Below are 27,427 nucleotides of genomic sequence, written 5' to 3' on the forward strand. Positions count from 1 at the left end.
GAGGAGTGTAAGTAAATGAACAGGATGTAGTGTCCACATGAGGGTAACCCCAAAGCAAATCAGACTTTGAAATTACCAGTAACGGATTTCATAACAATTTTTATATTTAACTCATATGTTGAACAGAAGTTAGATGAAAAAAATCATCCGCCCATTTTACAGTCACATACATTGCACTCTTTTTTAAATCCTATTTTACAGGTGGTCTTTATGCTGAATACCTCAAATGAAATTATTAACTCCATTATTATGAACATATTGCAGCCTTTTGCACATGCTCCAGCAAACAGTCATTAGCATCATGATACGCAGATGATTGCATAGCACCTATTTCATACCTCCCAGCCTTTATTCACTGATTATTAAAACATATCTGGTTTATTGGTAAAACTACTATCTCCCATGTTTAAGGTCTGGCTTATGCTTGCTTTGGAATACACCTGTGACTCTTCACACTAAACTCAGCATACTACTATAAACTCTCTTGTTACAGATAAAAACATAATTCAGTTTTGGATCTACCATAAACAGGATCATTTTGTTTGGAGAGCGTTCCAAAGCCTGCTATTCAAGCAATCTGTGGCATATAAATAATGCAAGACCTCTACTTTCTCCAAATGACTTCAGTTCAAGCACAGACTCAGAAAGATGGAAGCCCAAATTTATACTGCCATTACACAATTCAATCTATTTCTGGTTCTCCAGTTGAATTATGACTCAGTCTTCCACTGTTTTCTATTAGCAACAACCCACACACTCCCACCCTTTGCCAACCCATGCAGAAAAGAATCTTATTTGTGAATATTCCTGAGCTTTATTCTTATATTAAAATGGCAGCAAATCCCAGCTAATCTGAAAAGCCGCATGTTTTCTGTTAAAGGAAAGTAAGGTAGAAAATTGGTCTTTTTTCCCCCTCCCTTGACCCCTGGCCTTTGAACCACAACCTCCTTGCCACTAAAGCGTTCAACACCTCATTTAATCTCTCCTCACTGCATTGGCACAGCCCTGGAAAAGGAAAAGGGAAAAAAAATAATCTAGGGACTTCATCAATTTTTCATGAATTTTCATTTAGGCCAAAGCCCCCTCTTACAGTGGTCGATAGATCAAGCTGCTGTCATATATTTAACACCTGGGGCTACAGCTGCTCTCTCTGGGGGCTGCCGCTGACTCGGGCTCGATCAGAGGCAGCCTGAGTCAGTGTGAGGACCCTCATGCTCTTTCACTTGCTTATATGTGGCATCCCAGTGCTTGCAACTGAAATCCTAGCTACAGTCGCAATTGCAAATGTGTCTCCTGATATTCCCACTGGAAAACTCCACCCCATAGGTTCAATTGTGTCAATGCGTACATTGTGAAAAACTGTGCTTTTATTTTAAAACTTCTGGCTTTCAAATATGAAAGCGGTTTCATGGAAGATCAAACTATTCCAAGCCTGATTCCCCTTCTAAAATCCTCCCAAGAAAATCTAAGCATTGACATATTTCTATTAATGCCAACAGTTGTTCAGTTTCAATAAAAATATTCTAATACACAAAATCAAAAGAAAGATGTTTTACTCTTCTGAATACAATTCTTTGAAATTGTTTTAGGACTAGGACACCTATTTTTAATGATTTAACCATAAAACATACAAATACTACATCAGAATTTGCCACATACACAGTGAAAGAACAATTTTGCTGCTAGCATTATTTTTTCCTTCTGAGGAAGCTCCTACTGAAAAAATTAACATCCACAAAGCACACCATGGATTAATGCATTAAAAGAAGAATGAAATAGAACAAGTAATATCAATCCTAAACTGTTCCTTCAAATACAAACTTCTATTTCTTCCTAAATGTCTTCTGGAATAAAGACTTTCTGAATTAAAGGCAAAAAAATTCGAAAAGCACATTCTGTACGTTAATGATGTTTAAGTAACTTCCCAAATCACAGTTCCCCACAGTTTCACTGGCACAGAGCAATTTTTCTAAGGACATGTATCAGCACAAAAATATCTGCCCTTGATTGTATGCACATGATCTGAATAGGCATGGATTTAAAAGCATGCTTAAATGCTTTGGATGGGCTGGTACCTAAATTCATCATGTTTTGGAAAGGTGTTAACTGCTACTTGATCAAAAAGAGCTTAGGGACTTCAGCAACTCACAAAATATCACTCAAAAAAACCAAAGGACAAAATGATTGCATTCAAGTTGGGCCACACTATGCTCCGAATCACTGTATGCCCCAACTGAATTTCACTTAAGCGTTTTTCTTCTGTCTTTACACATAAATACGGACACATCAGAAGATTATCAATCCGACTGCTTTTGTGGCAGGTGCCCATGGAGGGGAAAAAAGGGGGGGGAGGGGAAGGGGGAGAATGAACCACAGTTAACACTGTTTTTCATCTGAATGTCTGAATGCATAAGCATGAACACACTTAACAGATACATAAAACCAATAAATATATCTTCATAAATCATTCAAAAGTTGCAAGTGCACATTATTGGTGACTGACAATTTAATAAGCAAAGTAAAACAATTACTGATTCTTTCACTAAAACAGCAGACTCGACCATTTTAAACCTGTAAAAAGCAGCAGTTTGTCTCTAATGGCACAATTTGAGGCCACCTACAGTCAGATAATAATCCAAAACCCTGTTGTCAGCAAAGGACAACTGTCCTTTTTCTGGTGATGAAAACAGCTTGGCTTAGTTTGGAAAGAGCAGTTTTCAACACCATTACAGATAGCACAAGAAAAACCCTATCACACACGGCTGTCCCGGCTCCCGTGGGCAGGGCTGCAGTATCCATCCAGGCAACTCAACAGTTTTCAGCAGCAGTTGAGAACAGGTGAATGAGGACTCACGGTTGACAACAGGCTGTCAGCAACGACTCATTTCCCTAGCATGCAAGAGAGCTGCTACAGACCTGCCCATCTTCTTCAGTCCAGAAATGCCGACATTAGAAAAAAAATGGTTAAAAGGCTTAAAATAACTGTTCTCTGAAAGTCACTTTAAAACTTGATTTAGAACCAAAAATCATACTAAAAAGTGTCTCAAAACCAAGAGAAATCAGGTAGTTTTGCTATCATCCTCCAAAGGATGCCTTTGATACACGTCAAGCCACGTGCTTTTTAAAACCAGTGAATATAAACCCAGCAGAATCTCTATAATTAAGTGAACAAGCAACGTACGCGTTATTTACTTTTTTTTTCTTTGATGAAGACCTTCCTGCAATCACAGCCACAGTATGGCCCGAGGAAAGACAAAACACTGTTGAAGTAGAACAGGAGTGCCTGCTTTAGACTGCTAAACCATTTAACTCAGGAATTCAGTCAGTTAAATTTCAAAGCTATGAAAACAGTAAAATAATCTGGTGTCAGATGCATGTTGCTATTGCAAAAACTTTGGCTAGGGTTTCAGATCTCAGGTTTCATGTTCTGTGATCCTGCTTTAAAATACCTCTGACAATGAAACGCAGTTGTATTATTTTTAAGTCTTCTACTATCTCACATAGAGTTCATGCATGACCTGCCACCAGCTACAGTAGTTAAAACAGTAACTCCAGAGACTGGGGATATTGTAACTAGAGTCTCTCAGCGGTCAGTGAAGTAGGGATCAGTGAAAACTGATGAAATATAGCACACGTTTACATTTCAAAATAATCAGTCACTTTAATTTGATGACTCAAGGTTTAACTTGAATGATCTTCTGAACTTCGACAAATACCTGAATCTCAACAGGACTGCAACAGAGATTTCAAAGTGTTTATGCCTCTCACACAGGATTTCTCAGACAGTTTAAAAACCACATGTACAAAGACAGAAATAATGCAGTATGTTTATCTAGAGTCATACTCACCCAGGTTTCAGCCTTCCTTAAATTGGTGGTCTTCTCAATTCCTAAATACCTACCAAAACTGAGTAACATTGTGATGCCTTTGTTGGCAGATATACATTAACTCATGCCGTCAATGTGTGCCAAAACTGTTTTCTTTTTTTATTTGAAACAATTCTGAATCTAGGCTATGACAGGTGAAAGACAGTGAACAAGTCTGTTCTACTTGGCTTACACCACCATCTAAATATTAAAAAAATGGCATTTTTTGCAATTTGAGAAGACTGAAGCCTCAAGATCACATCACATTAGCTATAATAGTCTACAGACTACATCAGGAATAAAGATTTCTCTTCTGTGATTCCCCCACCCCCCCCCCCTTTAAATGAACATACTTTCTAATGTGTACTTAAATCCATTCTTTATCAACTAAGCAATACAAGTTTGCGCTAACGCCCTACTTCAGTCAAACACATTTTAGTGAAACTACTGCCAGATGAAGAACTCTGGGGTAAAAACAGAAGTCCAGCAAGAGCACAGCATTCATAAATTTACTAAAACACACCTCTGTGAAGATACACAGCTACCCTTAGCTGATATTCTGAATAAAAAGATTAGTGTTTATTCAACCCATATAACTAAGCAGCAAAAAATAATAGGCAACAGTTGTATTTTATATATGATGAGCTTGTTTGCTACGTGAATATAATAAAGATCTCTGCTAACTCTACTGGAAGCAGATCATGCATGCCAGGTGGTCTCTGAAAGAGCCATGATGACTTCTCTGTTAATACAAAGAAAATCGATAAAAGAGTAAGGCTGCTCTGGATGATATGAGAAATGGCCAACAATTTCACTTGCCATTCACATAATGAATGAGGCCTGTATCAAGTTTATCATAGAGGAGCATATATTGAGGTTTCTAGCAGTACAGAACATGAGTCACCAAGAAGCTGTCTGCTTCTGTTGAGGTAACAGATGACTACATAAAGAGAAACAGACAGTGCACCTTATATTAAATGACAGGTATTTTTCCACATTAGTTTCAGTATAACCAACTTTAGTCATAATTTAAAAATTGGATTAGTCTTCAGAGGAAGATTAGCCTTTGTCCATGTTTGTGCCAATCATGATTATACACTGGCTAAAACCTTGCTTCAGTACAAATCACTTATTCCGTGTGGTCACCGCTACTGTATAAACACATGTAAAAAAGCCTTGACTAAAAGCTATAGCTAATGACAAAAGGCCATACATATCTACATTTGTTATCTCCCAGACTGTTGAGTGTGTGCAAGAGCTAGACGACAGCATAAAAGCAACTATAAAGTTTTACACAGTGCTAATCATATAAAACTACTCACATGCCACTTCCAGAGATGCATTGCGACTCACAGCTTCTCCAAGATAGTTCCTTGCTACACAAACATAACTTCCTTCATCAGGTTTACTCCTGCGTCCATGCACGATACGTAAGAAAAATAAAGATCCGCTAGGCAGCAGCATGCGGTGGGAGCGTGGATCATCCTTGTCCGTTTCCACTCGCTCTCCATCCTTGTACCACTCAATAGTAGGAGTTGGCCGTCCTTCAGCTTTACAGTTCAGAGTTGTTGGCTCTCCTTTAGAGACTATCACATCTGAAGGATGCTCAACAATCCGTGGTGGAAAGTCCTCCTGGCGGAGACGGGATCCTAGAGAAAAAGAAAAGGAGAGAGGGCTTTAGGCTTCATAAAGAGTTCTCACAAGTTACTCTTTTAATGCCACAAAACTTTTCAAAAAAAAGAAAATATGAAAACCTGTACACATCTGATATTGTTTTGTCTGATATCGGAGACTGTATCAGACATTTTCAAACCTAAAAACCTGAGTTGGACTACAGATATACACCTCCAAGGCATTATCAAATCCATACCACATGCAGACTGGGCTTAAAGGAGGATCTCTTACACATAAATGCATGGCAATCTTGTCCTTGTTCCAATAATCTTTTTATTTACATTTGCTTCTAGATTCCTCTGTGTTTCCGGATTCCACTCCTGGATCCTGCTCTCCCATCCTTTCACCTGCCAGACTCAACAGATTGACATCCAAAACCACTGTGTCTTACCACCCATTGGTATATGTACGCTTTGTATGCCTTTTCCACTGACAGCCCAGGTATGGAAACAGAAGGGGGGGGGGGGGGGACGGGACCCAAAATAAAGAATCCCAAACCAACCAACCAAAACACCACAACTGAAACCTGAAGAGTATTCCTTCCTTCATAGGTTTCTAGTACAACTGTTGGCAACAGTAACTGTTCAAAGTGTCTGAAATAATTCATAAACTTTATTTGGAAATCTCAAATGTCAACTGCACTTCAGAAATTTCCAGTGGATTGCTTGCATACACACACACACACAAATACAATATAGGCATGCATGTGCCTGAAAGTGCATTGCAAACACCAGTGTCTCGGAAATCTTTATGGGTCCTTTTTCTTCTCTCCACAATTATCCTTTTCTTCACTTCGCTTTTTGGTGTCCATTATCTTTTATCTGCAAATGTACTTTCTAACCCACTTTCAGTATCCCTAAATTCCTACCAACACTGCATCACAACCCTGATTACACAGTTATTGAAAGCTGAACATCTCCAGCATTTCTACACAGTGTATCTAACCAGGGATATGGAACCCTAGATTATCCCTGAAAGTGATCCAGGGGCTCAGTCTGAGTGCAGCATACCTTGGAAAGAACGTGGTTATACTTTTTCCATTTAATTTTTTTTCAGTACTAAAGATTAAGAAAAGAAATTACTCCCTCTATCACTGCAAAGTAATACAACCCAAAGCACCTTCTTCTTTCAATTGCCCATCAGAATACTATTTTTCACTTTACAATGCTGCTGACGAATATGCCATCATTAAGCCTTCATAACTAACAGGAAGGACTACTAGGTATTGATAATATGAAGTTTCTACAATACTAATTTTGCGCCCTCTACAATACCAACTTTGTGCCTTGCCCTGGACTTTTCTGTGCAGCCACTTCAGCACACTGTTCTGCCTTTCTGTATTTCCTTTACACTTAGTTGCCTTCCCACTGCCTAGGACAGGTAAAAAGCAGAGCCTGAACACTGTCCTCCACCTTCTCCAAAGAAAGCCTTACCCTGTCACTCAAGTCCTGGAATAAGGAAGAGAGGTGCTGGCAAGGAGGAGCCAAATTTTGCAATACTCTTTTTCTGAAAAAGATAATAATGCTTTCACAATTATTATGTTCCTCATTACAGCTACTACCAGACAAGTTGTAGAGATGAGTAAATGCAAGAACAGTGTCACCCAACAGAAAACCAAAACCTAGCACTCTTAACTTCAGCACCAATCATTCAGATATAGTTCATTACTGCATATTTAATTAGACTATATTAGCCTGACAAACAGGTTTTCTGCAATGTCACAAGTAGTTCATGCCTCTACATTGCTTCTCATAAAAATGAAGTCAGTTCTCCATTTCCACAAAGCCACTATGCAATCCCTACCTTAAGAGTAATGCCCTCTGTGCATCTGTATACATGTGTGTAATATAGACACGTATCTTCACAGAAAAAGGCATTTGGCAATTCTCCTTCTAGTCCTCCTAGGCCACCACCTTTCAAATATCAAGGAAAAGTCTTTTCATTTATTGCACTTCACCCTCCTCCAGTTTTAATTTATTAGCTTCACATTACAACCAAAAGTTGATTTCACCTATTAAGCCTACTCTTTATATAAGCAGCTACAAAGCCAATGGTCTGTCATACATGAAAAGTAACAGCACAGACTAAATTCATACCCATTTCATTCATTTCTCAAGTCACCAAAATGTTCATGGCTACTAGGGCTAGTGGTGGTTAATAGCAAAGCTAGTAATTTTATTATAACTACTGCGAAATTTTAAAGAAAAAACAATATTGTATCAAGTTTAAATGTTAATATTGTGATATGGTATATCATAATACAGATCTCAGAATTGCTTTCAAGAACCTCCTCAATACTATCTCTTCCTTTCTGACTTTATCTCCACCTGTCATTGCTTGCCACCAGTGATTCAGCTGTCTGACACACCATTTATTTGCACCTCTTCACCTCTTTTCCAGCTTTATCCTATCTGACTTTCTACAAACAGGAAAGCTCGTCCTAAGTTGATCTCTAAGGCTACTACTCCTTTTATATTCCTTCTGAAGGCTCACATTCTGATTTCTTTAGCATTCCCAAAAGACACAGCTTTAATACACTTGGATATAAAAGACAACTGGATTTTCAGTAACAGGACTAACAGCCATTTAACACTATGCATAGCATACATCATCTCCGCTACAGAGCTGACACCTACTTTGCTGTGCAAAGGGAAGTTTAAAACACACATTGTGTCATACATTTGAAACACTTTCAGTTCAATAGTTCCAATAGGTCATGCTTAACAGGTGTATTATATATTTAGCTCAGAAAAAAAGTAATGCCTGAAAGACAACTGAACTTGAAAGACAAGTTCATAATATATGCTTCACTATAAAATAGTAGTAGAATAAACAAACGTCAACCAAAAAAAAAGTCATACTGACATTTCAAAGCTTATGCCTGCTACAAGTGAAAGCAATCAATATTGTATCTGAGAGATGATTAGCTTGTTCTGTGCTTTTGATAGAATTTTCAATGCATTCCTTATAAGAGTTTTGCCAACAACACATGTTCTCCCTCAGACAGTGCAAAAGGCCTTTTTATCAGGAAAAGAAACAGCAAAACTGTAATATAAAAAAAATAATAATCTCCTGCAACAGAAGGTAATAGATGCAGGAAAGAAAAGGCCTGAATATGTTTGGTTTTACTTAGAGGACAGCTCTGAAGATACTTTTTAACGCCAAAGAACCTTCTTTAATTCTAGAATCTTGGGTTATTTTCACCGTACAAAATAAGAAAAAAAATTCTGAAATTAAGGTATTAAAATCACAATGAAAAGAATACTGTGCTTTAAGGACAGGATGGATAACTACAAAAGTGTCTGCAGAATCTTGTCTGGCTATGTAGGATCTGCCACATGGCCAGGCTTGGTTTTGTTGGGGTTTTTTTCCCCCTCATGCAGACTCTACCACTTCTGATTGAGATAACATTAAGCTCGAAAAAAGACACTCCTGCAGCTACTTAGTTAAATCTACTGAAAGACAGTCACAGTTACTGTTCATTTTCCTGCTTCTTCATATGCCTTGTTCCACTTAGGAAGTACTTATCAGAAACACTTATTACACATATCTGTTAGATATAATGAATAAGTATGTTGCTTTCACTACCCTTTTAACCACAGAATTGACTGAAAGCAAGCAGAGATCTCAAATAGAGCTCCAGTCAGTCACATCCTAGTTTGAACAAAAGATAATGTACAAAAAATTCAAGATAATGAGAAAACTCAACTGAGTACAGGCTGATGCACTGGCATCAGGCTGATTATCCTAGATGCATTCCTCTAGGCAAAGTGACCTGGTAAAGATTACATTTTGAAAATTTATGCTTTACAATCTCTCCCCCTCCCCTGAGATTTGGCAGATGGGAACAGACTCCAGCGATATGACTGTTTCCAAGATAAGGTTTTTGTTCAAAGCTGCGTCAGCTATGACACAGTCCTGTGAAAGCTTTTCCTCAAGCAAAATTAATCCATTAAGAACACATCCTGACTTCCCCAGGACACCTATCTGCAGATAAGCCACCTTTCCTATAGTGCATGTGTGCCAAGAAGGGATAGCAGGCAACACTGACAAGAGAGATCAATAACTGTCATTAAAAACATTTGACCAAATCTTATTAGAAGGCTGATTCTATTAAGTTTCTCTTGTATAAAACTGTGACTTTCCTAAGCAAGGTGTAATCAACTTTAATTGTAAAGAAACTGAAGACATAAAATTCTGATTTTTTCTTTTGTTTTTGTTTTGTTTTGTGTGGAAAATAATGCAGTATAAGCACTGTATTCCTTCTATTAAAGTATTTCAGGGGAAGCATCCCAAAATTGCCATAAAGACTTCATGGAAACTTACTCTAATTCACTTCAAATTTTTTCTCCTCACACACCAACATACAAGTGTCATGCTTCAATTTTTTTAATTTTTTTATTTTTTTTTTTTTTTTGGCAGGGAGTAGGGTGGATAATAAAACAACCCTAATCTGTATTACAGGCCAAAATCAGAATAGCCAGCACAGAGAGAATAGTTATGTGCTGGTTTTAATACTGTAAATTGCATCTTAAGAAGTTTTCTAATGGATCACTTCTCATCTAAAACAAAACAAAATCTACCTCCATTCCTTTTCATACAGCACTTCTCAGAAATACATTAGGACCACCCATATTACAAATAGGTTAGCTACATTCATTAACCTTACATTTCAATGCTTGTGCTTTCTTTGCTTTGTAACTTTTTTTTGCAGAGTCTTGCCACTCCTCAAAAGCTCTTGCATTCCAGCTTACTGCTTGTGGTAGAACATAGCATCTTGGGGATGAATTTGAGAGGAGGAGTGAGTAGCAGCATGATATCCCCCAAAATTGGTGTATTGATTCACAGGCAAATGAATAATTTTTTCCCCAGTTGAAAAGTAGTATTATAAATACAAGGCACTGGTCCAATGAGAAAGTTACATTGATTTGTTTGTTGCAAAGCAGTATGGTTTAGAGTTCAGTCAAGAAGTAAAATACCTACCATAGCTATGCTCCCTGGAAGCAGATAACAGATAGCTCTTTACTTAATAACACACCAACCCTCCCTGCACACAGACACAGCCCCTTCCCCCCCCAAAAAAAAGCAACAAACAAAAACCACCCTTACTCATAGGTTATCTCTCAAAAAAGCACTGGCTTTTGAAATTAAAATAGCTGTTCCAATTCAAATGTGGGTTTCATTCACGTTTACCGAGTCTAAACAATGAGATGATAAAAATCACTTAAAAAATAAAGATAACAGGAGAGAAGAGGAATACTTTCAGCTACGAAAAGCAGAACAAATGAAAAGGTTTATGTATATATATGTCTTTGTATTTTTGTGCTGGGAAGAAACATACCATGTCTATATTTATATATAAAAATGTACACAAATAGAATGTACACACACATGTATGTGCCAGATGACCTCCAGAGGTCCCTTCTAATCTGAATTATTCTATGATATGTACACATCATGTAACAAAAGCATCAGAGAGCAAGAGGTTTTTTTCTCTCTTTTAATCCAGTAGAGCTCAAGCACAACAGCTCTTCCCTTGGGAGCCTTTCAAAACCACTCTGGAATTTAGCAAAGCATAAGTGTATGCCTAACTCTACCAAACAGCTTTTGACTCCTTTTCAGGTCAAGGATGGAAGGAAAACCAACAGACATTGTTTATAGACAGCACAATAACTTATTATACAACTAGCATATTATCATCATAGCACTGAGGAACTAACAATGGGTTCTTACCAGCCAGTCAAAGGGAAGCTTTTCATCTTGCCACATACCACTGTAAAAACCAATGGCTAATTAGGAGCAAGTAAATTTTATACTTTTACATAGAAGGGTTGATAACCACAGGCTCTCCAAAGTCTAAAACTTTCTATTGATAGATCATAATGACCATCTAAGACATTATTAAAAAATAAATTATTTAAAAGCTTTAAAAATGAGTAAACATGAAAACGCATTGATTTTAACAGTATTAAACTGAAACAACAGCTGTAAAAAAAAAAGCTTTCAAATTACAGTCTGGCCAGATCCCTTCAAGAATCATGACTCAAATAGCTATCAGATTAGGATACAATTGCCACAATCTGTGAAATCAGACTAAATTTGTAAATAAAGTGTTATATAAACTCCACAAAAATCAAAGAAGGTGGTTCTCCAGTTAAGAACTTTCAACCCATCTTCAAAAAGCCTCTTCAAATAATCTTAAAACTATCTGACCTTTAACTATCATATAAATATTTTGATATACAAGTCAAAATTTTCAGAGTGTTGCACCATTAGAAAAAATTACAAATCTTGTCTATATTTTAGTTCTGATTAATAACTCAGCTTTACTCCACAACACAACTAATATAAATTTTGACAGTATTTTTAGGTAAGGTCTGACACCATTTACAGACTATACACAAAGCTACTTCAGCCAAGGAAACTTACTTTCACATGTCTTCCTTCATCTTCACACTCATGACAACCTCTCTAGTGTCACTAACAATCCAATATCATAAAATCTGAAAATAAAAAGTCTGATATTTCACAGCTAGACAACAACCTGAAGTGGCAAATAGACAGACATATCTCCAGGTAGTTCAGATAATACAAGTTCTGCAAATCAGAAGCAATACAGTTTGGTGCTCTCAGATTTCAACAAATCTAACCTCACATAGGACACCCTAGAAAAATCCTACTCAAATTAGCAGATGTAAACAACTACACATTTTGTATGTTATAGAAATTGTCTATGATTTTAAGTATTACAAAAAGAACATTAGACAACAGTGACAGAAATCAATATAATTTCACCTATCTGAAGCAGTCTTGAGATAATATTTTAAGGAAGGTGGGGGATTCCTACTGTAAGTACAGCAGGCACCCTAAATAACACCCTGCAGCCACTGTGTTCACTACTGACGCTGGAAACAAAGACTACACCCTCTTCCTCTGAACCACACCAGTTGTGAATGTCTAGGGAATTCCAAGCAGACAATATCAATGCTTTATTTAAAACTTGACACAAATATCCTAAAATAAGCTTTTGTAAAGCTCTAAGTAACTATCAACTAATCAATATCAATTCAGCAGCAAAGCTCAAAATAAAATTGAAAGTAATATGATGGATATCAAAAGTTCATTGTAATCTCTTGGTTTAGAAATCTGCAGTTACCACTGTGGCCATTTGTCAAATAGTTTCTCTTTGGAAGCTTCAACTAGTTATAGAAAAGTTTTTCCAAAAAAATCCAAGGATGAAAACATAGATCAAGCTCTATGAACAAAGCTTCTCATCCTACTTTTTCTAACCCCATATTGAGTAAGAACACTTTCACATGCTCAAGAGTGGAAGACTTTTGGAATCAGTATAAACTTCCTCATAACTGTATCTCTACTACATATGTCAATGTACAAGAATCAGGTGAATAAGTACAGGCAGTACAAGACTTAAGGGGACATTTGCAAATGCTCCTCCGTTTCATCTTTTGCTGGCTTGCATTTTAAAGACTCATTCAGACACCTGATGTTTGAAAACAAACAACTTTTAAAGAAAATTCAGTCACATTCTATTTCTACCTATATAAGTCATGTTTATAAAACACCTTATATCCCAAACACAAAAGATCACCACAATTTTTATACTGGTGTTTTATGGCATGCATTCGTTCCTTTACATATTTAGAAGTTTGGTGGGGTTTCTTTAAAGTTTTTAAAAATAAATATTTTTCTGCAAATACTGCATCTTTTTGTGTGCTGCATGGATTGATCACCAAAACGTCACAAGTTTTTCAATAGTTATCACACTAATATCTGAGGTCATACTATCGACTCTCTTTGTAACTGTAAGGAAGTTCTCACCACTAGTAATCAGAAACTTAACACACCATTTAAATTTGTGCACAAATATCTTGCTGTCTTAACACTACTTTCTCTTGCTGCATTTATAGTACAATTATAAATATACTCTCTCTCTCTCTCACCTGAAAGCATCTTTTGTTAAGGCAATATTTGGAGTTCCTGTCCCCAACATTCTCTTTCACATGTCCTGTCCCTCCCCACCCCTCCCCCCCAAAAAAACCTACCACACTTCTTTCCTTGTTCCATTTCTTTTTGCTCGATGCATGTTTCACAAATGCCTTACATACCACATTGTATGCATTTTGTCACCTTTCTACCTTGCTACCATTATACCTGTAGCTAATAAAATGGCATGTTTCTTCTCCCCAAACAGTTCAACTCTATTTACAAGGTGAATCTCTTTTCTTTTCCTTCTCTCCTTTAGAAGCCATCCAGTTATCCATCCCATTAGATTACAAAAATATAATTCTGCAACTTCTGCAGCCAAAATTGGACTTAATGTTCATGGCCCTGGTGACAAAGCACAAACTCTCCCAGCAACTGTACCAACTCTGAGATCTTTTTTTTAAGCAGCTCTCACTGATTTTTCTCTCACCTCTACTGTTTCATGTATTTACACCCAAAGCTGGCACACAGCAAAAAAGTGTCTGTTAGTAGTTTAGGCTGAAGGCACCAGTCCGGTGAGAGGCTTTCTTGGACTAATTTCGGACTCAGCCATACACATGTAATCCTGCTGTTGCTAGTGGCAGTCCCAGAATGGAAGAATCTTGCCTTTTAAGGGATACACAATTCACAGTATCTTTCTGCAGCATTATTTTACCCTTTATACAAAAAAGCAAGATTTTCTGAAAGAGTAAAGTTGAAGACCCTGACTCGGAAATCTACGTTGTCTACCCTATCTTTATAGGGATCTCTGTTGATTCTACTAATGGAGAACATATTACTGATAAATAACCACCTCTGAGCTGTGGAACGGCGAGGGTGCTGCTGTGACAAAACCTTCTAAAAGCTTCTTTCCAGTGTATAATTTATTTAATCCATGTTGTTCTAGAGCAAACAGCACTACGCAAAGCCACAGAAATAAGAGGGTCTGGCACCACAGTAGGCGAAACAAAAACTCCTAGGCAGTTCTCAAATTGTTTACTGTAAGCAAGTAAATTTGTGGAAATAGCAGTAGAGGAAGTAAATAGAAAATATAGAGGAAGTAGATTCCACCATTTCACTGATTTAAAAGTCAAGTGTTACAATCTATCTTCAGTAAATATAATGAATGCTGTCTAGACAAACCAATGAAATAAAATTCCATCTGTAAACAGTGGTGGGTTGACCTCAGTCGAGAGCCAAGCACCCACCCAGCTGCTTGCTCACCACCCGCTCCCATGGGATGGGGAGAAAACAGAAGGAAGGCAAGAGACTCATTAATTGAGATCATGGCAGCTAAAAGGGAAAGAAAAAGCTGTGTACAAGCAAAGCAAAAAAAGAGGAATTCATTCACTACTTCCCATCTGCAAGCAGATGTCCAGCCACTTCCTGGCGAGCAGGGCCTCAGCATGCATAACTGTTGCTTTAGAACACAAATGCCATAACCACAAATGTCCCCCCTTTATCTTCCTTTCCATGAGGTTTTTATTGCTGAGCATGATATCATACAGCACAGAATATCCCTTTGATCAATTTGAGTCAGGTGCCCCAGCTATGTTCCCTCCCAACCTCTTACCTGGCCATGTCTACTCCATTCTTTGTTTAGAACTAAAGAAATCATAATTTTTTTCAGGAGTCGGGGGGGAAGGGCTGTTCAACAGATAAAAACCCTCAAATATGATAAATCTTTTAGTTTGTGGTGAACCTGCTTCCTCCAGAACAGATGGGTATAAATGTGAGACATTCTTGTAGTTATCGTTGACTTTTTAGGTTCCATCAGTAGAGCAGCAACATGCTTTTATACCAAATACTTTTCTAATTAATAACTAAATGGCTGCAGCTGCAGTTAGCTTTCTATGTGAAGTGGAATCAAAGCTTCCTTGCCATCTAGGAAAACAAATCAATTATTTATGGAAAAATATAAAGAAAAGTTTAAGGTTGACACTACAATAATGCTTGCATGAAGATTGACGTTTGCCAATGTTTGCACTCTATGTGAATATCTTAATACAACCTTACTGCATCATACTTGTAAGTGTACTTGGGGGAGGAAAGAAAGAAAAGTAAATCCTGTTTTGTAATTTTACTAAGCATACTTCTAATTTATTCTCTCGCTTCCATTTCCAGAAGATTGTGGCTAGAAAAAGAATTAAACTCAGTGCCTTCACAATCCTGGTATATTCATTAACTATTTGTCATGGTTTAACCCCAGCCAGCAACTAAGCACCAAAGAGCCGCTCACTCACTCCCCGCCCACCCAGTGGGATGGGGGAGAGAATCAGAAAGAAAAAGGTAAAACTCATGGGTTGAGATAAGAATAGTTTAATAGAATACAAAGGAAGAAAATAATAATGATGATAATAGCAATAATAAAATGACAACTATAATAATAGTAAAAGGATTGGAATGTACAAAACAAGTGATGCACAAGGCTCACCTCTCGCCAACCGATGCCCAGTTAGTTCCTGAGCAGTGCTCCCCCGCAGCCAACTCCCCCCAGCTTATATACTGGGCATGACATCACATAGTATGGAATACCCATTTGGCCAGTTTGGGTCAACTGTCCTAGCTGTGTCCCCTGCCAACTTGTTGTGTACCTCCAGCCTCCTTGCTGGTTGGGCATGAGAAGCTGAAAAATCCTTGACTTGGTATAAACACTACTTCGCAGCAATTGAAAACATCAGTGTGTTATCAACATTCTTCTCGTACTGAATCCAATACATAACACTATACCAGCTTCCAGAAAGAAAATTAACTCTATCCCATCCAAAACTGGGACACTATTTTATAGGCGTTTGTCTCCTTTTGTAATTTTCCCCATCTAATGAAAACACTCAAGTTATAATTTCATGTCACTTTTCAGAGTTTAAAAAACCAAACATTTATCTTCTAGAATACAGCTTAGGTAAAATAAATACACTTAAAAGCCAACAGTTTTGTCATCAGCCAGTTTTGTAGACCTGAGGACAAGCCCTGCATCAGTTGTTCCAGGTACAGACAGCACTTTTCTTCCACACAACTTTTTCTAACAGAGGTCTTACACATGCACACACACTTGCAAACTTTCTTGGTTTTCTCCCAAAGAAGATCTGCCTCTCACTATTAATGCCAGAGCTGTATCTTGGTCATAAAACAAAATGCTATGCAACTACATGAAATAGAATATATAGTACCTTATTAAAAATGTGAGAAGTAGGCTTATTACTGCTGCTGGATTTAGGAAGATAAGTTTATTGCAAAACAAAGCCCAATAAATTTCATTTATGCCAAAAGCATCAGCAAGCTTGAGGAAAATGACACAGGTCTAGCGTAACAGTCAAGTGTAACTAGCTCAGCTAAAGAGAGATTTCCATTTCTTGGCACAGTAACAAATCCTCAAGCAGAGAGGGGCTAGGGGTGAGATTTTTTCCTCTGTAAGTAACTTAATGAATGAAGTACTAATTAACATTATGGCATTGATAAATGGAGAGAGAGATTAGGGATGTACTCGATATTCAGGCCTTCCCAGATGGACCGTCAAAGCCACATTAATTCCTATCTCATTGGAGCATCTGCTTCTCCCATAATCCATTGCCCCTTGGTACAAACACCACAAACTGTTGTGACTCAATTCGATTTATATCAATCTAATTTCTTTTAATCCAATTTGTATTCCAATCTACTACCTTCTAATCACTTAAATCTTCAGCCTCCATCTGGTAAATTTTCTCTCAAAATTAACCGAGCAGATGCCTCTGCAATTGTCTTCCACAGTCAAGCTAATCATGCCCTCGCAGTGGCCTACAGAGCACACTGAATAGGTACGTGACTTACAGCATTGCCCTTCTTATTACAAACATGGCGATGCAGGAAGGCCATTTTGTCAGTCATTAATTGGTTAATTTGCATAACACTGCCAAGGAAAGATGCCTACGAAACAAAAGCCAAGAGTAAAAAGCTTCAAGAAGGCAGCATGACGTGCTCATCATTTGTCACATGGCCATTACACTTTGAACCGTCTATTGTTTGAGGTAACAAATACAGAACTGGATTACAGCTAAATACATAACAAACATCTGCATACAATATTAGACTCCATTTTTGGCATTGCTGCCATTGAACTTGAAGAGAACAAGGGGGCGTCCAAACAAGATTCCAAGAAAAGTGCACAATACTGAGAAATTAGAAAGCACATTATTTTGCCAGACCCCAAAACTTCCAGCCCTCTCTCCCAAGTAAATTAACTTTTACACACCTCCAACTACATATGCAAATAGAGGCAGACTTTGCGACTACCAAAAGGTAGAGTCCTCCAGGTTTCCCCACAACTGTCACCAAGACAGTAAGGGCCGCAGGCCATCCAATACATCATTAGTAGGATGAGAAAAAAAAATTAAGAATGAAGATAACTTTCTCAGCCAAGGAGAGTTAAAAATATGAAACCTAAAGTAAAAGGCAGAAAGAGTAGTGCCACTCCTTTAAAACTGGTTGCCTCATTAAGAATATAAGGTTGATCTTTCCCCTTGATCAATACCTCCAGAAGGTTGAAAGTAGATTCAGCACAAACTGTGTATCGTTATTCAACTGTTCACATAATCGTGGACTGCCAAATTTATAGACAAAGTTTTTTCAAACCTCTTATTCAGAATCCTGGGAGGACAGAAATGAAAGTATTAAATGTGCCGCTTATGTTTCCCAAGCAGTGTTAGGTAAAAAGAAATTACAAAAACACAACAGGTACTTAGTAAATAATGAGGAAAGCACAAGAAAGAACAGGCTGGGCCAGTACAGGAGGCACAAGAGTAGCCCCTCTATCACACATAAGCAGGAAAAAGAGGAGGAAAGAGAATTTCCACTTGGCACTCAGTGACTTGCATCATAAGCTACGTTCTTGTTGGCCCACAATCACTTATGTAAGATCAGTTATTAAACAACAGTGTAGAGATTCAGAGGGAGGCATAGTTCCCTTTGGCCATTACAGTTTCTATATAAAATATATAGCTCCACATTTGTTAGAACAACATAAATCAGACTAACACGGAAGGGTCAGCCTCCAGCCTTCATCTTAACGAAAAATACTTGCATCATCCAAATTTTCAGTAGCTGGAAGATGAGCTTACCAGGATGATTTGCCTGGAATTTGCTACCGCTTCCTCCCCTCCTCTCAATCTTTCACATCTACCCCTGATTAAGAGGTTTCACTTTTCAGCTAATAGGTACCTAGTAAATTTTTCATGACCTGAGGATAGTGAACAGTATAAATACAATGGATCCAAGCCAGAGGATGCTGGAGAAGGAAAGGGAGGGTGTGCTTGGTTAAGGAGGGGGTGGAGTGGGCAGTCTTTCTTCCCCTCCCACAAGCTGTCAAGTCCTTCTGTGCACACCTCCTCCCTCATCCCTGCTGAAAACCTTCCTCTCTGTGCCTGCCATGACAGGTGGTCCAGATTTTCACTTAGAAAATCTGGCCACCCTATGTTTGCAACACCTCCCCGCTTAGTATCATCTGTGAATTTAATTAGCATGCAGTTTACCCACTCATTCAGATTATTAACGAAGATGTTAAACAAGACACAACCCAAATAAAAAGATCCCTGTGGCAAACCAATTGATGCCTTTCTTTAAATCAGTTTATTGCTATCTATTGTAACCCTTTATTTACAGATGTCAACCAATGGTTCATCTACATGAAAGCATGGATATCCAAACAAATTTGCTATTATTTTTTTTCCAGCTAAAAGATTGTGATATAGTGTATACAGTAGAATTACACTGAACTGTCCCCATCTCTAAATTCCTAGGTTCTCATCTACTGCACATGTTGTTTCGTAACAGTAGAATATCTAGCCTCTTGCTTCTCCTGTTCCATTTGCCTCTCCTCAGCAATGTACACAGAATCATTGCTAAATGCTCATCAGGAAAAGTCCACACCATTTGTGATTATTTCTAGTGCCATAACCTAAAACCAGTCCATAGAAATCTGACAGAGGGAGACATAATCATTAGAAAAAGCAAGGTTGGGATAGATTTAATGTATTTAAGAGTTTTATAAGTTGGGTTTGAAATGAGGGACTAGCAGCAGTGGGAACTATGAAAGCAATATGTAGGGGAAAAAATATTTAATTTGTATTCATGAAAAGTAATGCAAGAGCACTACTCTGAGTCAGTAGCTTCAATAAGAGCAGTACAGTTTTATTCATCAGATAAGCAAAAATACAATGCAGTGCCTGTGTATTGATATTTAGTGTTTGAAATTAAAATAAATTTAATGGAGTTTCATCAATAAAGCATATGACATTTGGGGAAAAGACAAACAAGAATGCCATAAGAGATCCCTCCATACAGAGAAGACTTCCAATTTGAGAAAACATTATTGAACTTATCACTGTATTTACACATATAAATATACATATTTATGTAATACAGACACACATATATACACACACACCCCTTTATTCATAAGCCAAATCCAACTTGTAGCTCAAAATATTAAAGAGTCCTCTTCCCTTTGCAAAAACACCATAATTTAAGAAACAAGTGAACATTTGAATGTCCAAAGCCAAATGCAAATCCTCTCTACAACAGGTGGCCACACATACCACATAGTAATAATAGCTTTCTCTGAGCTTATCTATGGAGTATTTATTTTTCTTCTCGGCCTTTCTTTAGAAAACTGCCAAGTAGTCACAAAAGTTTACCTTAGAGCAGTTCCAGTTAACTAACACTTTAGAGTCTCTCTATGCCTGTTTCAAATAACAAACAAGACAGCTCTGGACCTTCCATTCTGACTACACTGTAGTACACAGCATAAAGACAGACATCCTGATCTTCCCAGGTAATACCACTATATGAGTGAAGGAGATAAAAGAAGCACAACAGATTTCTTCCCATAATCAAAGCTATATTCTGACAGAATGTAAATAGCCTAAGCAGAGACTAAAATAAACTTGCCTGTAAATTTTTACACTGAAGTAAAACTGAAACTCAGCTCTTAAGCAGAAGTACGCAACCTCCTCATACTGACCAGCCACACTCTCTCTCCCACTTCCTAGCAGCTCCGAAACATAACACTCCATGCCATGCTATCATACTATGTGCTTTTACAAACAGATGAATAGGAACATAATTTACTTGAAAGATATATTTCAAGCAATATAATAGTAAATGGAAACCTAGAAGAGGGGAGAGTACATAGCACTGAGAATGCTTATAAAAATAATGGAAACAGTAATTTTTGCATGCTAATATAATTCTCAAGTCAGTTTGTCCACACGTAGATCTACACTAAATATCATTGCTTATCTGTATAATTGTAAAACTTTCATCCAAATCTTATAAAGCAAAGTTCGATTTCATAATAAAAGGCATCTATAAAGTCTTGGCTGAACAAAACAATCGTATGTTTTCCTTTTCCCACTTAGAAAGCACAAGAGCACATATGTACACTCAAGACTTGTATTATCAGCAAAAAAGAATGACTCAAGATTTGGTAGAAGTATAGTCTTAATTTTTTTATTTTTTTTCTTCTGAACAGCCCTTTCTCAACAACCCTTTCTTCTGAAATGAGGTCTTAAACAGAGATCTCAGTTCAGCTAACCTACACATATAGGCTTCTTTGACAGTAAACGGAGAAAATTCAGCTCCAGAGATTTATACCATCCCAACATAGTTTTTAAGGTCAGTAGGAATACGATGAACCATTAGCACAAGCCTTTCCAATGACTACTGAAGGAACCTAGCTAACAGCCTCAGATTAGATACCTAATTTTACATCACCTCTCTCAAGGGGATTGAATCCACTCTGCAATCAGTGAGGTACAAGCAGAATTTTTTTATCATTTTTCAGATTACTCTTACAATGCAAGTTACCACTTATTTTCAGAACTCAGGTGTGTACAATCTATTTGAAAACTGAAACAAGCACACCTAACTTCCACTGAGTGAAAGTTACCATATTTTTAAACATTTTGTGTTTTACAATAAATACTAAAAATAAACAAAAAACAGATACTGATGACCGATGCCATACTGTAAGAGACTTCCACTCTCTATGACAGACATTGCTACACACCAGCTAACCCAGCTCAATCTGGAGATATTGCAGATATTCACAAAAAGAAGAGGGGCAGTGTATCTAACCATTAAGAGGAGTCAAAGAACCTATGAAGCATCAATGCCACATCTGCTAGCTCCTCTACACCGAAGAAACAGTTGGTGTTAATGCACGATTAAGAGCCAAGAGGAATGCAACAAAAGTGTATGCAGGTGGCAGAGGACACTGAGGGATAGTATAAAGGAAAGAAAGGGTCAAGTTATTATCTGGAATGCTTCCACAGGGCACAGCCATCTTTTAAATCAGTTTTTATAATAGCCATGCCTGTATTGATTTAATAATATCTTTATGCTACAGATTTACTCAGCACACCATGAACAACTACATCAAAGATGGAGTTGTACAACTAGGTCTTGTTTCTTTTCCTTACACAAGGTAAGGAGAGATCAAAGGCTTTCAAGATAGGACATACTCTACGTGCTTTATTAGCCTTGTTTCATATGAAGAGGCAAACATCTGTCACCCAAACATCATAAAATCTTTCAATTACAAGTCTTTGGGTGAAATAACACGAACACCATAAAAATGAAATTAGACTTTTAAATCAAAGTGACCAATATGCGTCTGTGTACATGACAATTAAGATACTGGGTCTTTTACTTTTAAGCCTATACTACCATATACATAAAGCTGAAATGGAATGTAGAGAGAACATCCATGTGAAAGTATGGTTGCATCACACTGGGCCGTACAATATTTTACAGTACTAGGCCTCTAAATACAAGAATAAGTATTTACTGTAAATCACACAAACATGACAAATGAAATAGTCACAGCCACTCTCATAAACATACAGAGAAAAACAGCCAATGCTGACTTAACACCATTAACTTCACTGAAGCTAATGCCTTAAAGGAAGGCGAGATCAGGATCACACTGCCCATAGGCAACCATTCCCAAGTCTAGCCTCTTTGCCATGTGCAAAGCAGTTTACAAAAACCTATTTCTGGTATGTCAAGAATGGCCACTAACTGCTTGTTCCGCCATTTGCCTTCCTCCTCCAGAATGGTAAGAATAAGAACTACAGTTCAAAGGGGCAGCAACAAACAATAAGGGTCATTTTAAGTCTAAGGTCAGGCTGTATGTTTCAGGGTAGGGGACCCTGAAGTAAAACGGTTACAAGTTACCAGTGACTCTGGAAAGGAAGTTACTTAATATTCATGTTGACAGAAAAGAAGAAAGGATTAATCATGTGGAATTAGCATTTTCATTGAGGAGCTTGGTTGAGTCTTGTGTTCTACTTTGAGAGGAAGACGGCTGCTTCACACTAGCATTTTACATTTCTCATTTATCGAAACATTGCAGCTTGCTCCTATCTGTCATTAACTGATGAATAATGAAAGACTTCTTTACTTTTATTTCAGATTAATCATGCAGCTCCCTTGGTCTTTCCATGCCTGAATGTGTGTTCTGAATTTTTTTTTTTTTCTTATTAATTCACGTGGGATAAAGAAATCTGTTTAATTAGATTTCAATTCTATTGGGGAAAAATGGTCTCTATTGAAAGGGCATCACCTAGTATTTTCACCTCACAGTAACAGTGCCACTGTGCACTATTATCTCTCTTAAATTGTGTCACATTTATGTTAATTTCAAGCCATCTCTTATGTTACACAAATGAATGGTTAAAAAAAAAATCATCACTCCAGTTACCTAACATACAGAAAAATGGAGTAAAAATTAATTGAAACAATTACAATATGCAGATTTTATAATTGCTAAAGTAAAAATACAAACAATTGTGTACCAGTAGTATATTAATGTCTTAATGCAGTTGTTCTAGAATCACTTGCAAATTTTTTATAAACATTTTTAGTGTTTTACCCTGAGTCTTCCCTTTCTACGCCCTCCTCCAAACTTCCTCCTCCATACATTATGAAGTACTAGATTTTACTTTTCAATTACAGATATAAAAAAAATTGTATAAAAATGCTGGTTTTCCCCATAGTGAGTGGCACCTTAATTAGTACAGCATATAGAGCTACTTAATTTCAAAATTTTAGCCCTCTAAAACTTGCCCCACCACATCACACCCTAAATACATCGTCTACTTTATGATCATGCTTAAAGACAGTGGAAATCAACAAACCTGCTGCAGTTGTACAAAGCTGCATGTGGGCAAAAAAGTTCACTCACAAACAGCTGCAGGTTATTAGGTTACACCTTGAAGTACACACTTTGATTAAGCATTCCGTATTTTATTTGTGTAGCTGCAGATGGCCTTCATGGTTAGAAAATCATCCAGTCTTATTGGGGAGCAGAGAGAGGAGGAAAAAAAACAAACAAAATAAACCCGCTCCCTTCCTTCTCTCTCAAAATAATCAAAGTTAACCTAGCCAATACTTTGCAAACCTTTTCTTGCTTCTCATGCCTTGAGCAGCTCTTTTCATGATCTGTATTTTCCTCTATCCACCTAACAATCATTATAGTACAACACAACACTGTTCCCAGTATTAAATGTGTAAAACATCATGCCCAAAAGAATGTTTTAGTATACAGTGGATTTGTCTGCACATAACCAATTGAAGATGATTACAGAAATCAGCATGTTCTCTTTTATACTATTAAGCATTTTCATCCATCAGCTACAGAGTGATCTCTAGCTTTGTTCAGTCCACTCTAAAATGACTTAAGTGGCAGGTACTTTCCATTATTTTTACCAGAAAGAGGGTTCCACAGTGAATACAAAAATAAAATGTCATGTGCATAATGCCAGTGCATTATACCCAGTTGAGCCACATTCTGTTAAACTTCTGAAAGACTTGTAATCATTACAGCTCCTCATTTTAACATTTAACTATGCATTTCCATGCCTCACTATGTTACCTCCCATTTTAAATTTCAAGCTTGAGTTAAATTAGTTCCAACACTACATCATGTTTTTTGTAAGAGACATATTTTAAATTTTAACCCTCATCTTAAGTATTTTGTTTGAGAAGATGAAGGAACATGTAAAAGATGAGGGAAAAAAAAATACAATACACAACAGTAACAGTCTGCCTGATCCTTTTTCTACCTCCTCTGGCATACTCCCTTTCAGTTTCTCATAAAACTTCTTCCAAGTTCTCACTAAATCTCATTATTAGCTTTGAGTTCTCTCTAGTTTGCTAACATGGTTTTAAATCAAGAGACCTAGAACTGCACATGGTAGAAAGGTAAATTCCCCATCTGCAGAAAGCTTGCACAAAGTTTACATTCAACTGAAGTTTCCGCTTCACTGTGTTCTCTTGCAAAGCTGATGTAATAGCTTGTCATTGCTAAAAATGCAATGCTCTACTAAGCCACACCACTGATCTCTCATGTTGAATATCTTCTGTCTTGCAGTGGCCAACTTAACACACATTTCCTAAACTTATGTAAGTTACACTGTACTAAAGATGAGTATAAAAATGCCTTTCAGAGGACTCTGGAAACGATCTTATTCCTTCATGTATACAATTTGATTATTTAATTTTTCTGGATTACAACCCATTTTCTTTCTTAACCATATTATAAACTTCCTGGAGGTCCCTTTGTATTAGTAACTGTGTAACTTCACTCACTTCAGATCTGAAAGCCTAAATCACTTTCTTGCCTCTTTTAGTGTAAAATTATCCATTTAAGATTATCTTTAACAAGAACATTTTCATCTGGACTAAATTCACACAAATCTAACATTAGTCTTTGCTTCTTCCCGCTGCTGCCAGCAGTGATATTATCACAGCCTGTAGAATGTGCTCTTTCAAAGCAAAACTGATAACTCTGATGATTTTCAATGGCTACATTAAAATGTAACAGAACAGGTAAAATTGTGCCCTGAAATTGCACATGATTCTTTCTCTAACAAAAAAAAACCACCACAAAGTGCAGTTAATGAGGAACAAAAACTGGACCTCTACTTTTCTGCTGGATCTTCATTTTTCTGCTGTTATAGAAAGTCTAACTTCCTTGAACATCATATATATTATTTTGCTTTCACGTTCTCCCCTGGGAGTATTTTCAAACTTAAACTAGCATTAAATACTGTTTTCATTAATCTTATTTTTGTTCAAGTAGGATGGATATTTCCTCACAGAAAGAGTGTTGAAATAAAACAGCACCAAATTTTTGTGTTTATTACATAGCACCATATGCACCATACACACTGATTTACTGTCCTATGGATCAAAGTAACAGGAAATTCTGTCACTTCGAGACAGGATATCGTATATGAAGACAGCTAAACACAGCGGGAGCTACAAAATAGTGTTCTCCATTTCTGTCACGCCTTTGTTCTCCCTGTGGATGGCAACACATTTGCTTGCTTGGATTCTATGCTGATTGAATTATTTCCAAGCCTAATTCATTTTGTCAGGGTACATATGCCACTCCAGCACCCATGTAAGTCACATGTGCTCCTGAACACAACATATGAGTTCAACTCCAGATTCTTATCATCATTATGCTACATGGCAGATAATTCACTCACTCCTTGCCTCAATTTTTCTATTTTTAAAATGCAGATGTTGGCGCAACTCCTTTGTGAAACATTTTGAGATCCACTGACAAAAACCACATGTAACAAAAATAGTATTGTCAGCTTACTAAGGTGTCTTCCTGACCTATACCCTGCATGCACAGATGGCTTGCAATAACATGTGGCTGATACCACTTTCCTGCTATGCCACTGCACAGTCATAAGCAAAGTTTACCTGCAAGTTCTTGATCTGCTGTGTTTGAGCTTTACCCTCTGTCCTCTTGGAATGCCTGGAAGCTCCAGGTTTCTAGAGCCATTGAGAGGCAATTTCACTTTGCCAGGCTTCATGTTTCTAATGTTACTTTAGTCACAAAATGAAACTGTTTTGTAATTCCAAACTAATTTTGCATGCATTATATGGAAATTCCCAGAGTACTATTTTTTATTACTACAATATCTTAACCAATTTATACCTTTGGAGATGTAAAAAGCCCATATAAGAACTGTATCTATTCATTATCTTTATTTTTTATGTTGTATATGCACATATACATATATAAATACAAAAATTTCCTCACCGGATTAGCAAGATTTTCTGTTTCCTAAAATGCCAAAAGAACAACAGTTCATTTGATTTAAAAAAAATTAATTATTGCATGATAGGTCTGGAAGACTATTGATAATATTGATGCAGCAGACAAAGACATGTAGAATGATAGCAGAAATTAAGGTCCTTGGTGTTTCAGAGCAGGTTTTATATCCCAAATCAACTTAGCATTCCATCAGGATTTATGTGTTATATATCCATATGCCCCATAGTCTATAGGGAAAATGTAACATTTTTATCACATAGAATAACCAGGACACTGACAGCATCACCAGTTATTTACTGATACAGTTACTCTGGAAAGACTTGCCCTTTTCTTGTACTTGAAGCAATTTATAGGTTTTACAACTGATTCAATAGGACCGGATGTACTACTTCACTTTGCATTGTAGCTTGGTAAAAAACTAGCAATCCAAGATGCTTTCCACATTTCATCAGAGAAGGCTTAACTTCAGACAAGGCCTTTGCTGTGTGTTGTAAACACAACTGCAGTGTCTCACACCACATCTTGGAATTTAGGAAGTACCAGAAAAATCAACAGCAGTATCAATAGTGAAGTATTTATGGAAACTCTGTAATTTGTATTTACTTAGAGGACTACACTTTGTGTTCCTGTCATCTTTTTCTGAAAAGTCAATGTTGCTTTACTGCCTGCATGCTATTTCTTAAACGAAAAAGTCATCTAATTAAATTTCAAGCATCCTTTGATGTTAAAAAAGTATATTAAAAAAAGCCAAATACAATTTGCTGTCATCAGAGATGACCCCTTAAAGACA

General features: G+C 37.1%; 1 protein-coding gene across 12 annotated transcripts in view; it reads right to left on the reverse strand.

Moving 5' to 3' along the window:
- The window catches only part of ROBO2 (roundabout guidance receptor 2), a 947,974-nt gene that overhangs the window by 431,006 nt on the left and 489,541 nt on the right, over positions 1-27,427 (reverse strand). For all 12 annotated transcript variants that reach the window (XM_049824867.1, XM_049824864.1, XM_049824876.1 and 9 more), the window contains exon 2: positions 5,189-5,515. In XM_049824867.1, the coding sequence (XP_049680824.1) occupies positions 5,189-5,515 (327 nt within the window). The remainder of the gene's footprint in view (positions 1-5,188; positions 5,516-27,427) is intronic.

This window comes from Accipiter gentilis, chromosome 21 (genome assembly GCF_929443795.1).
Source record: "Accipiter gentilis chromosome 21, bAccGen1.1, whole genome shotgun sequence".
NCBI classification, from domain to species: domain Eukaryota; kingdom Metazoa; phylum Chordata; class Aves; order Accipitriformes; family Accipitridae; genus Astur; species Astur gentilis.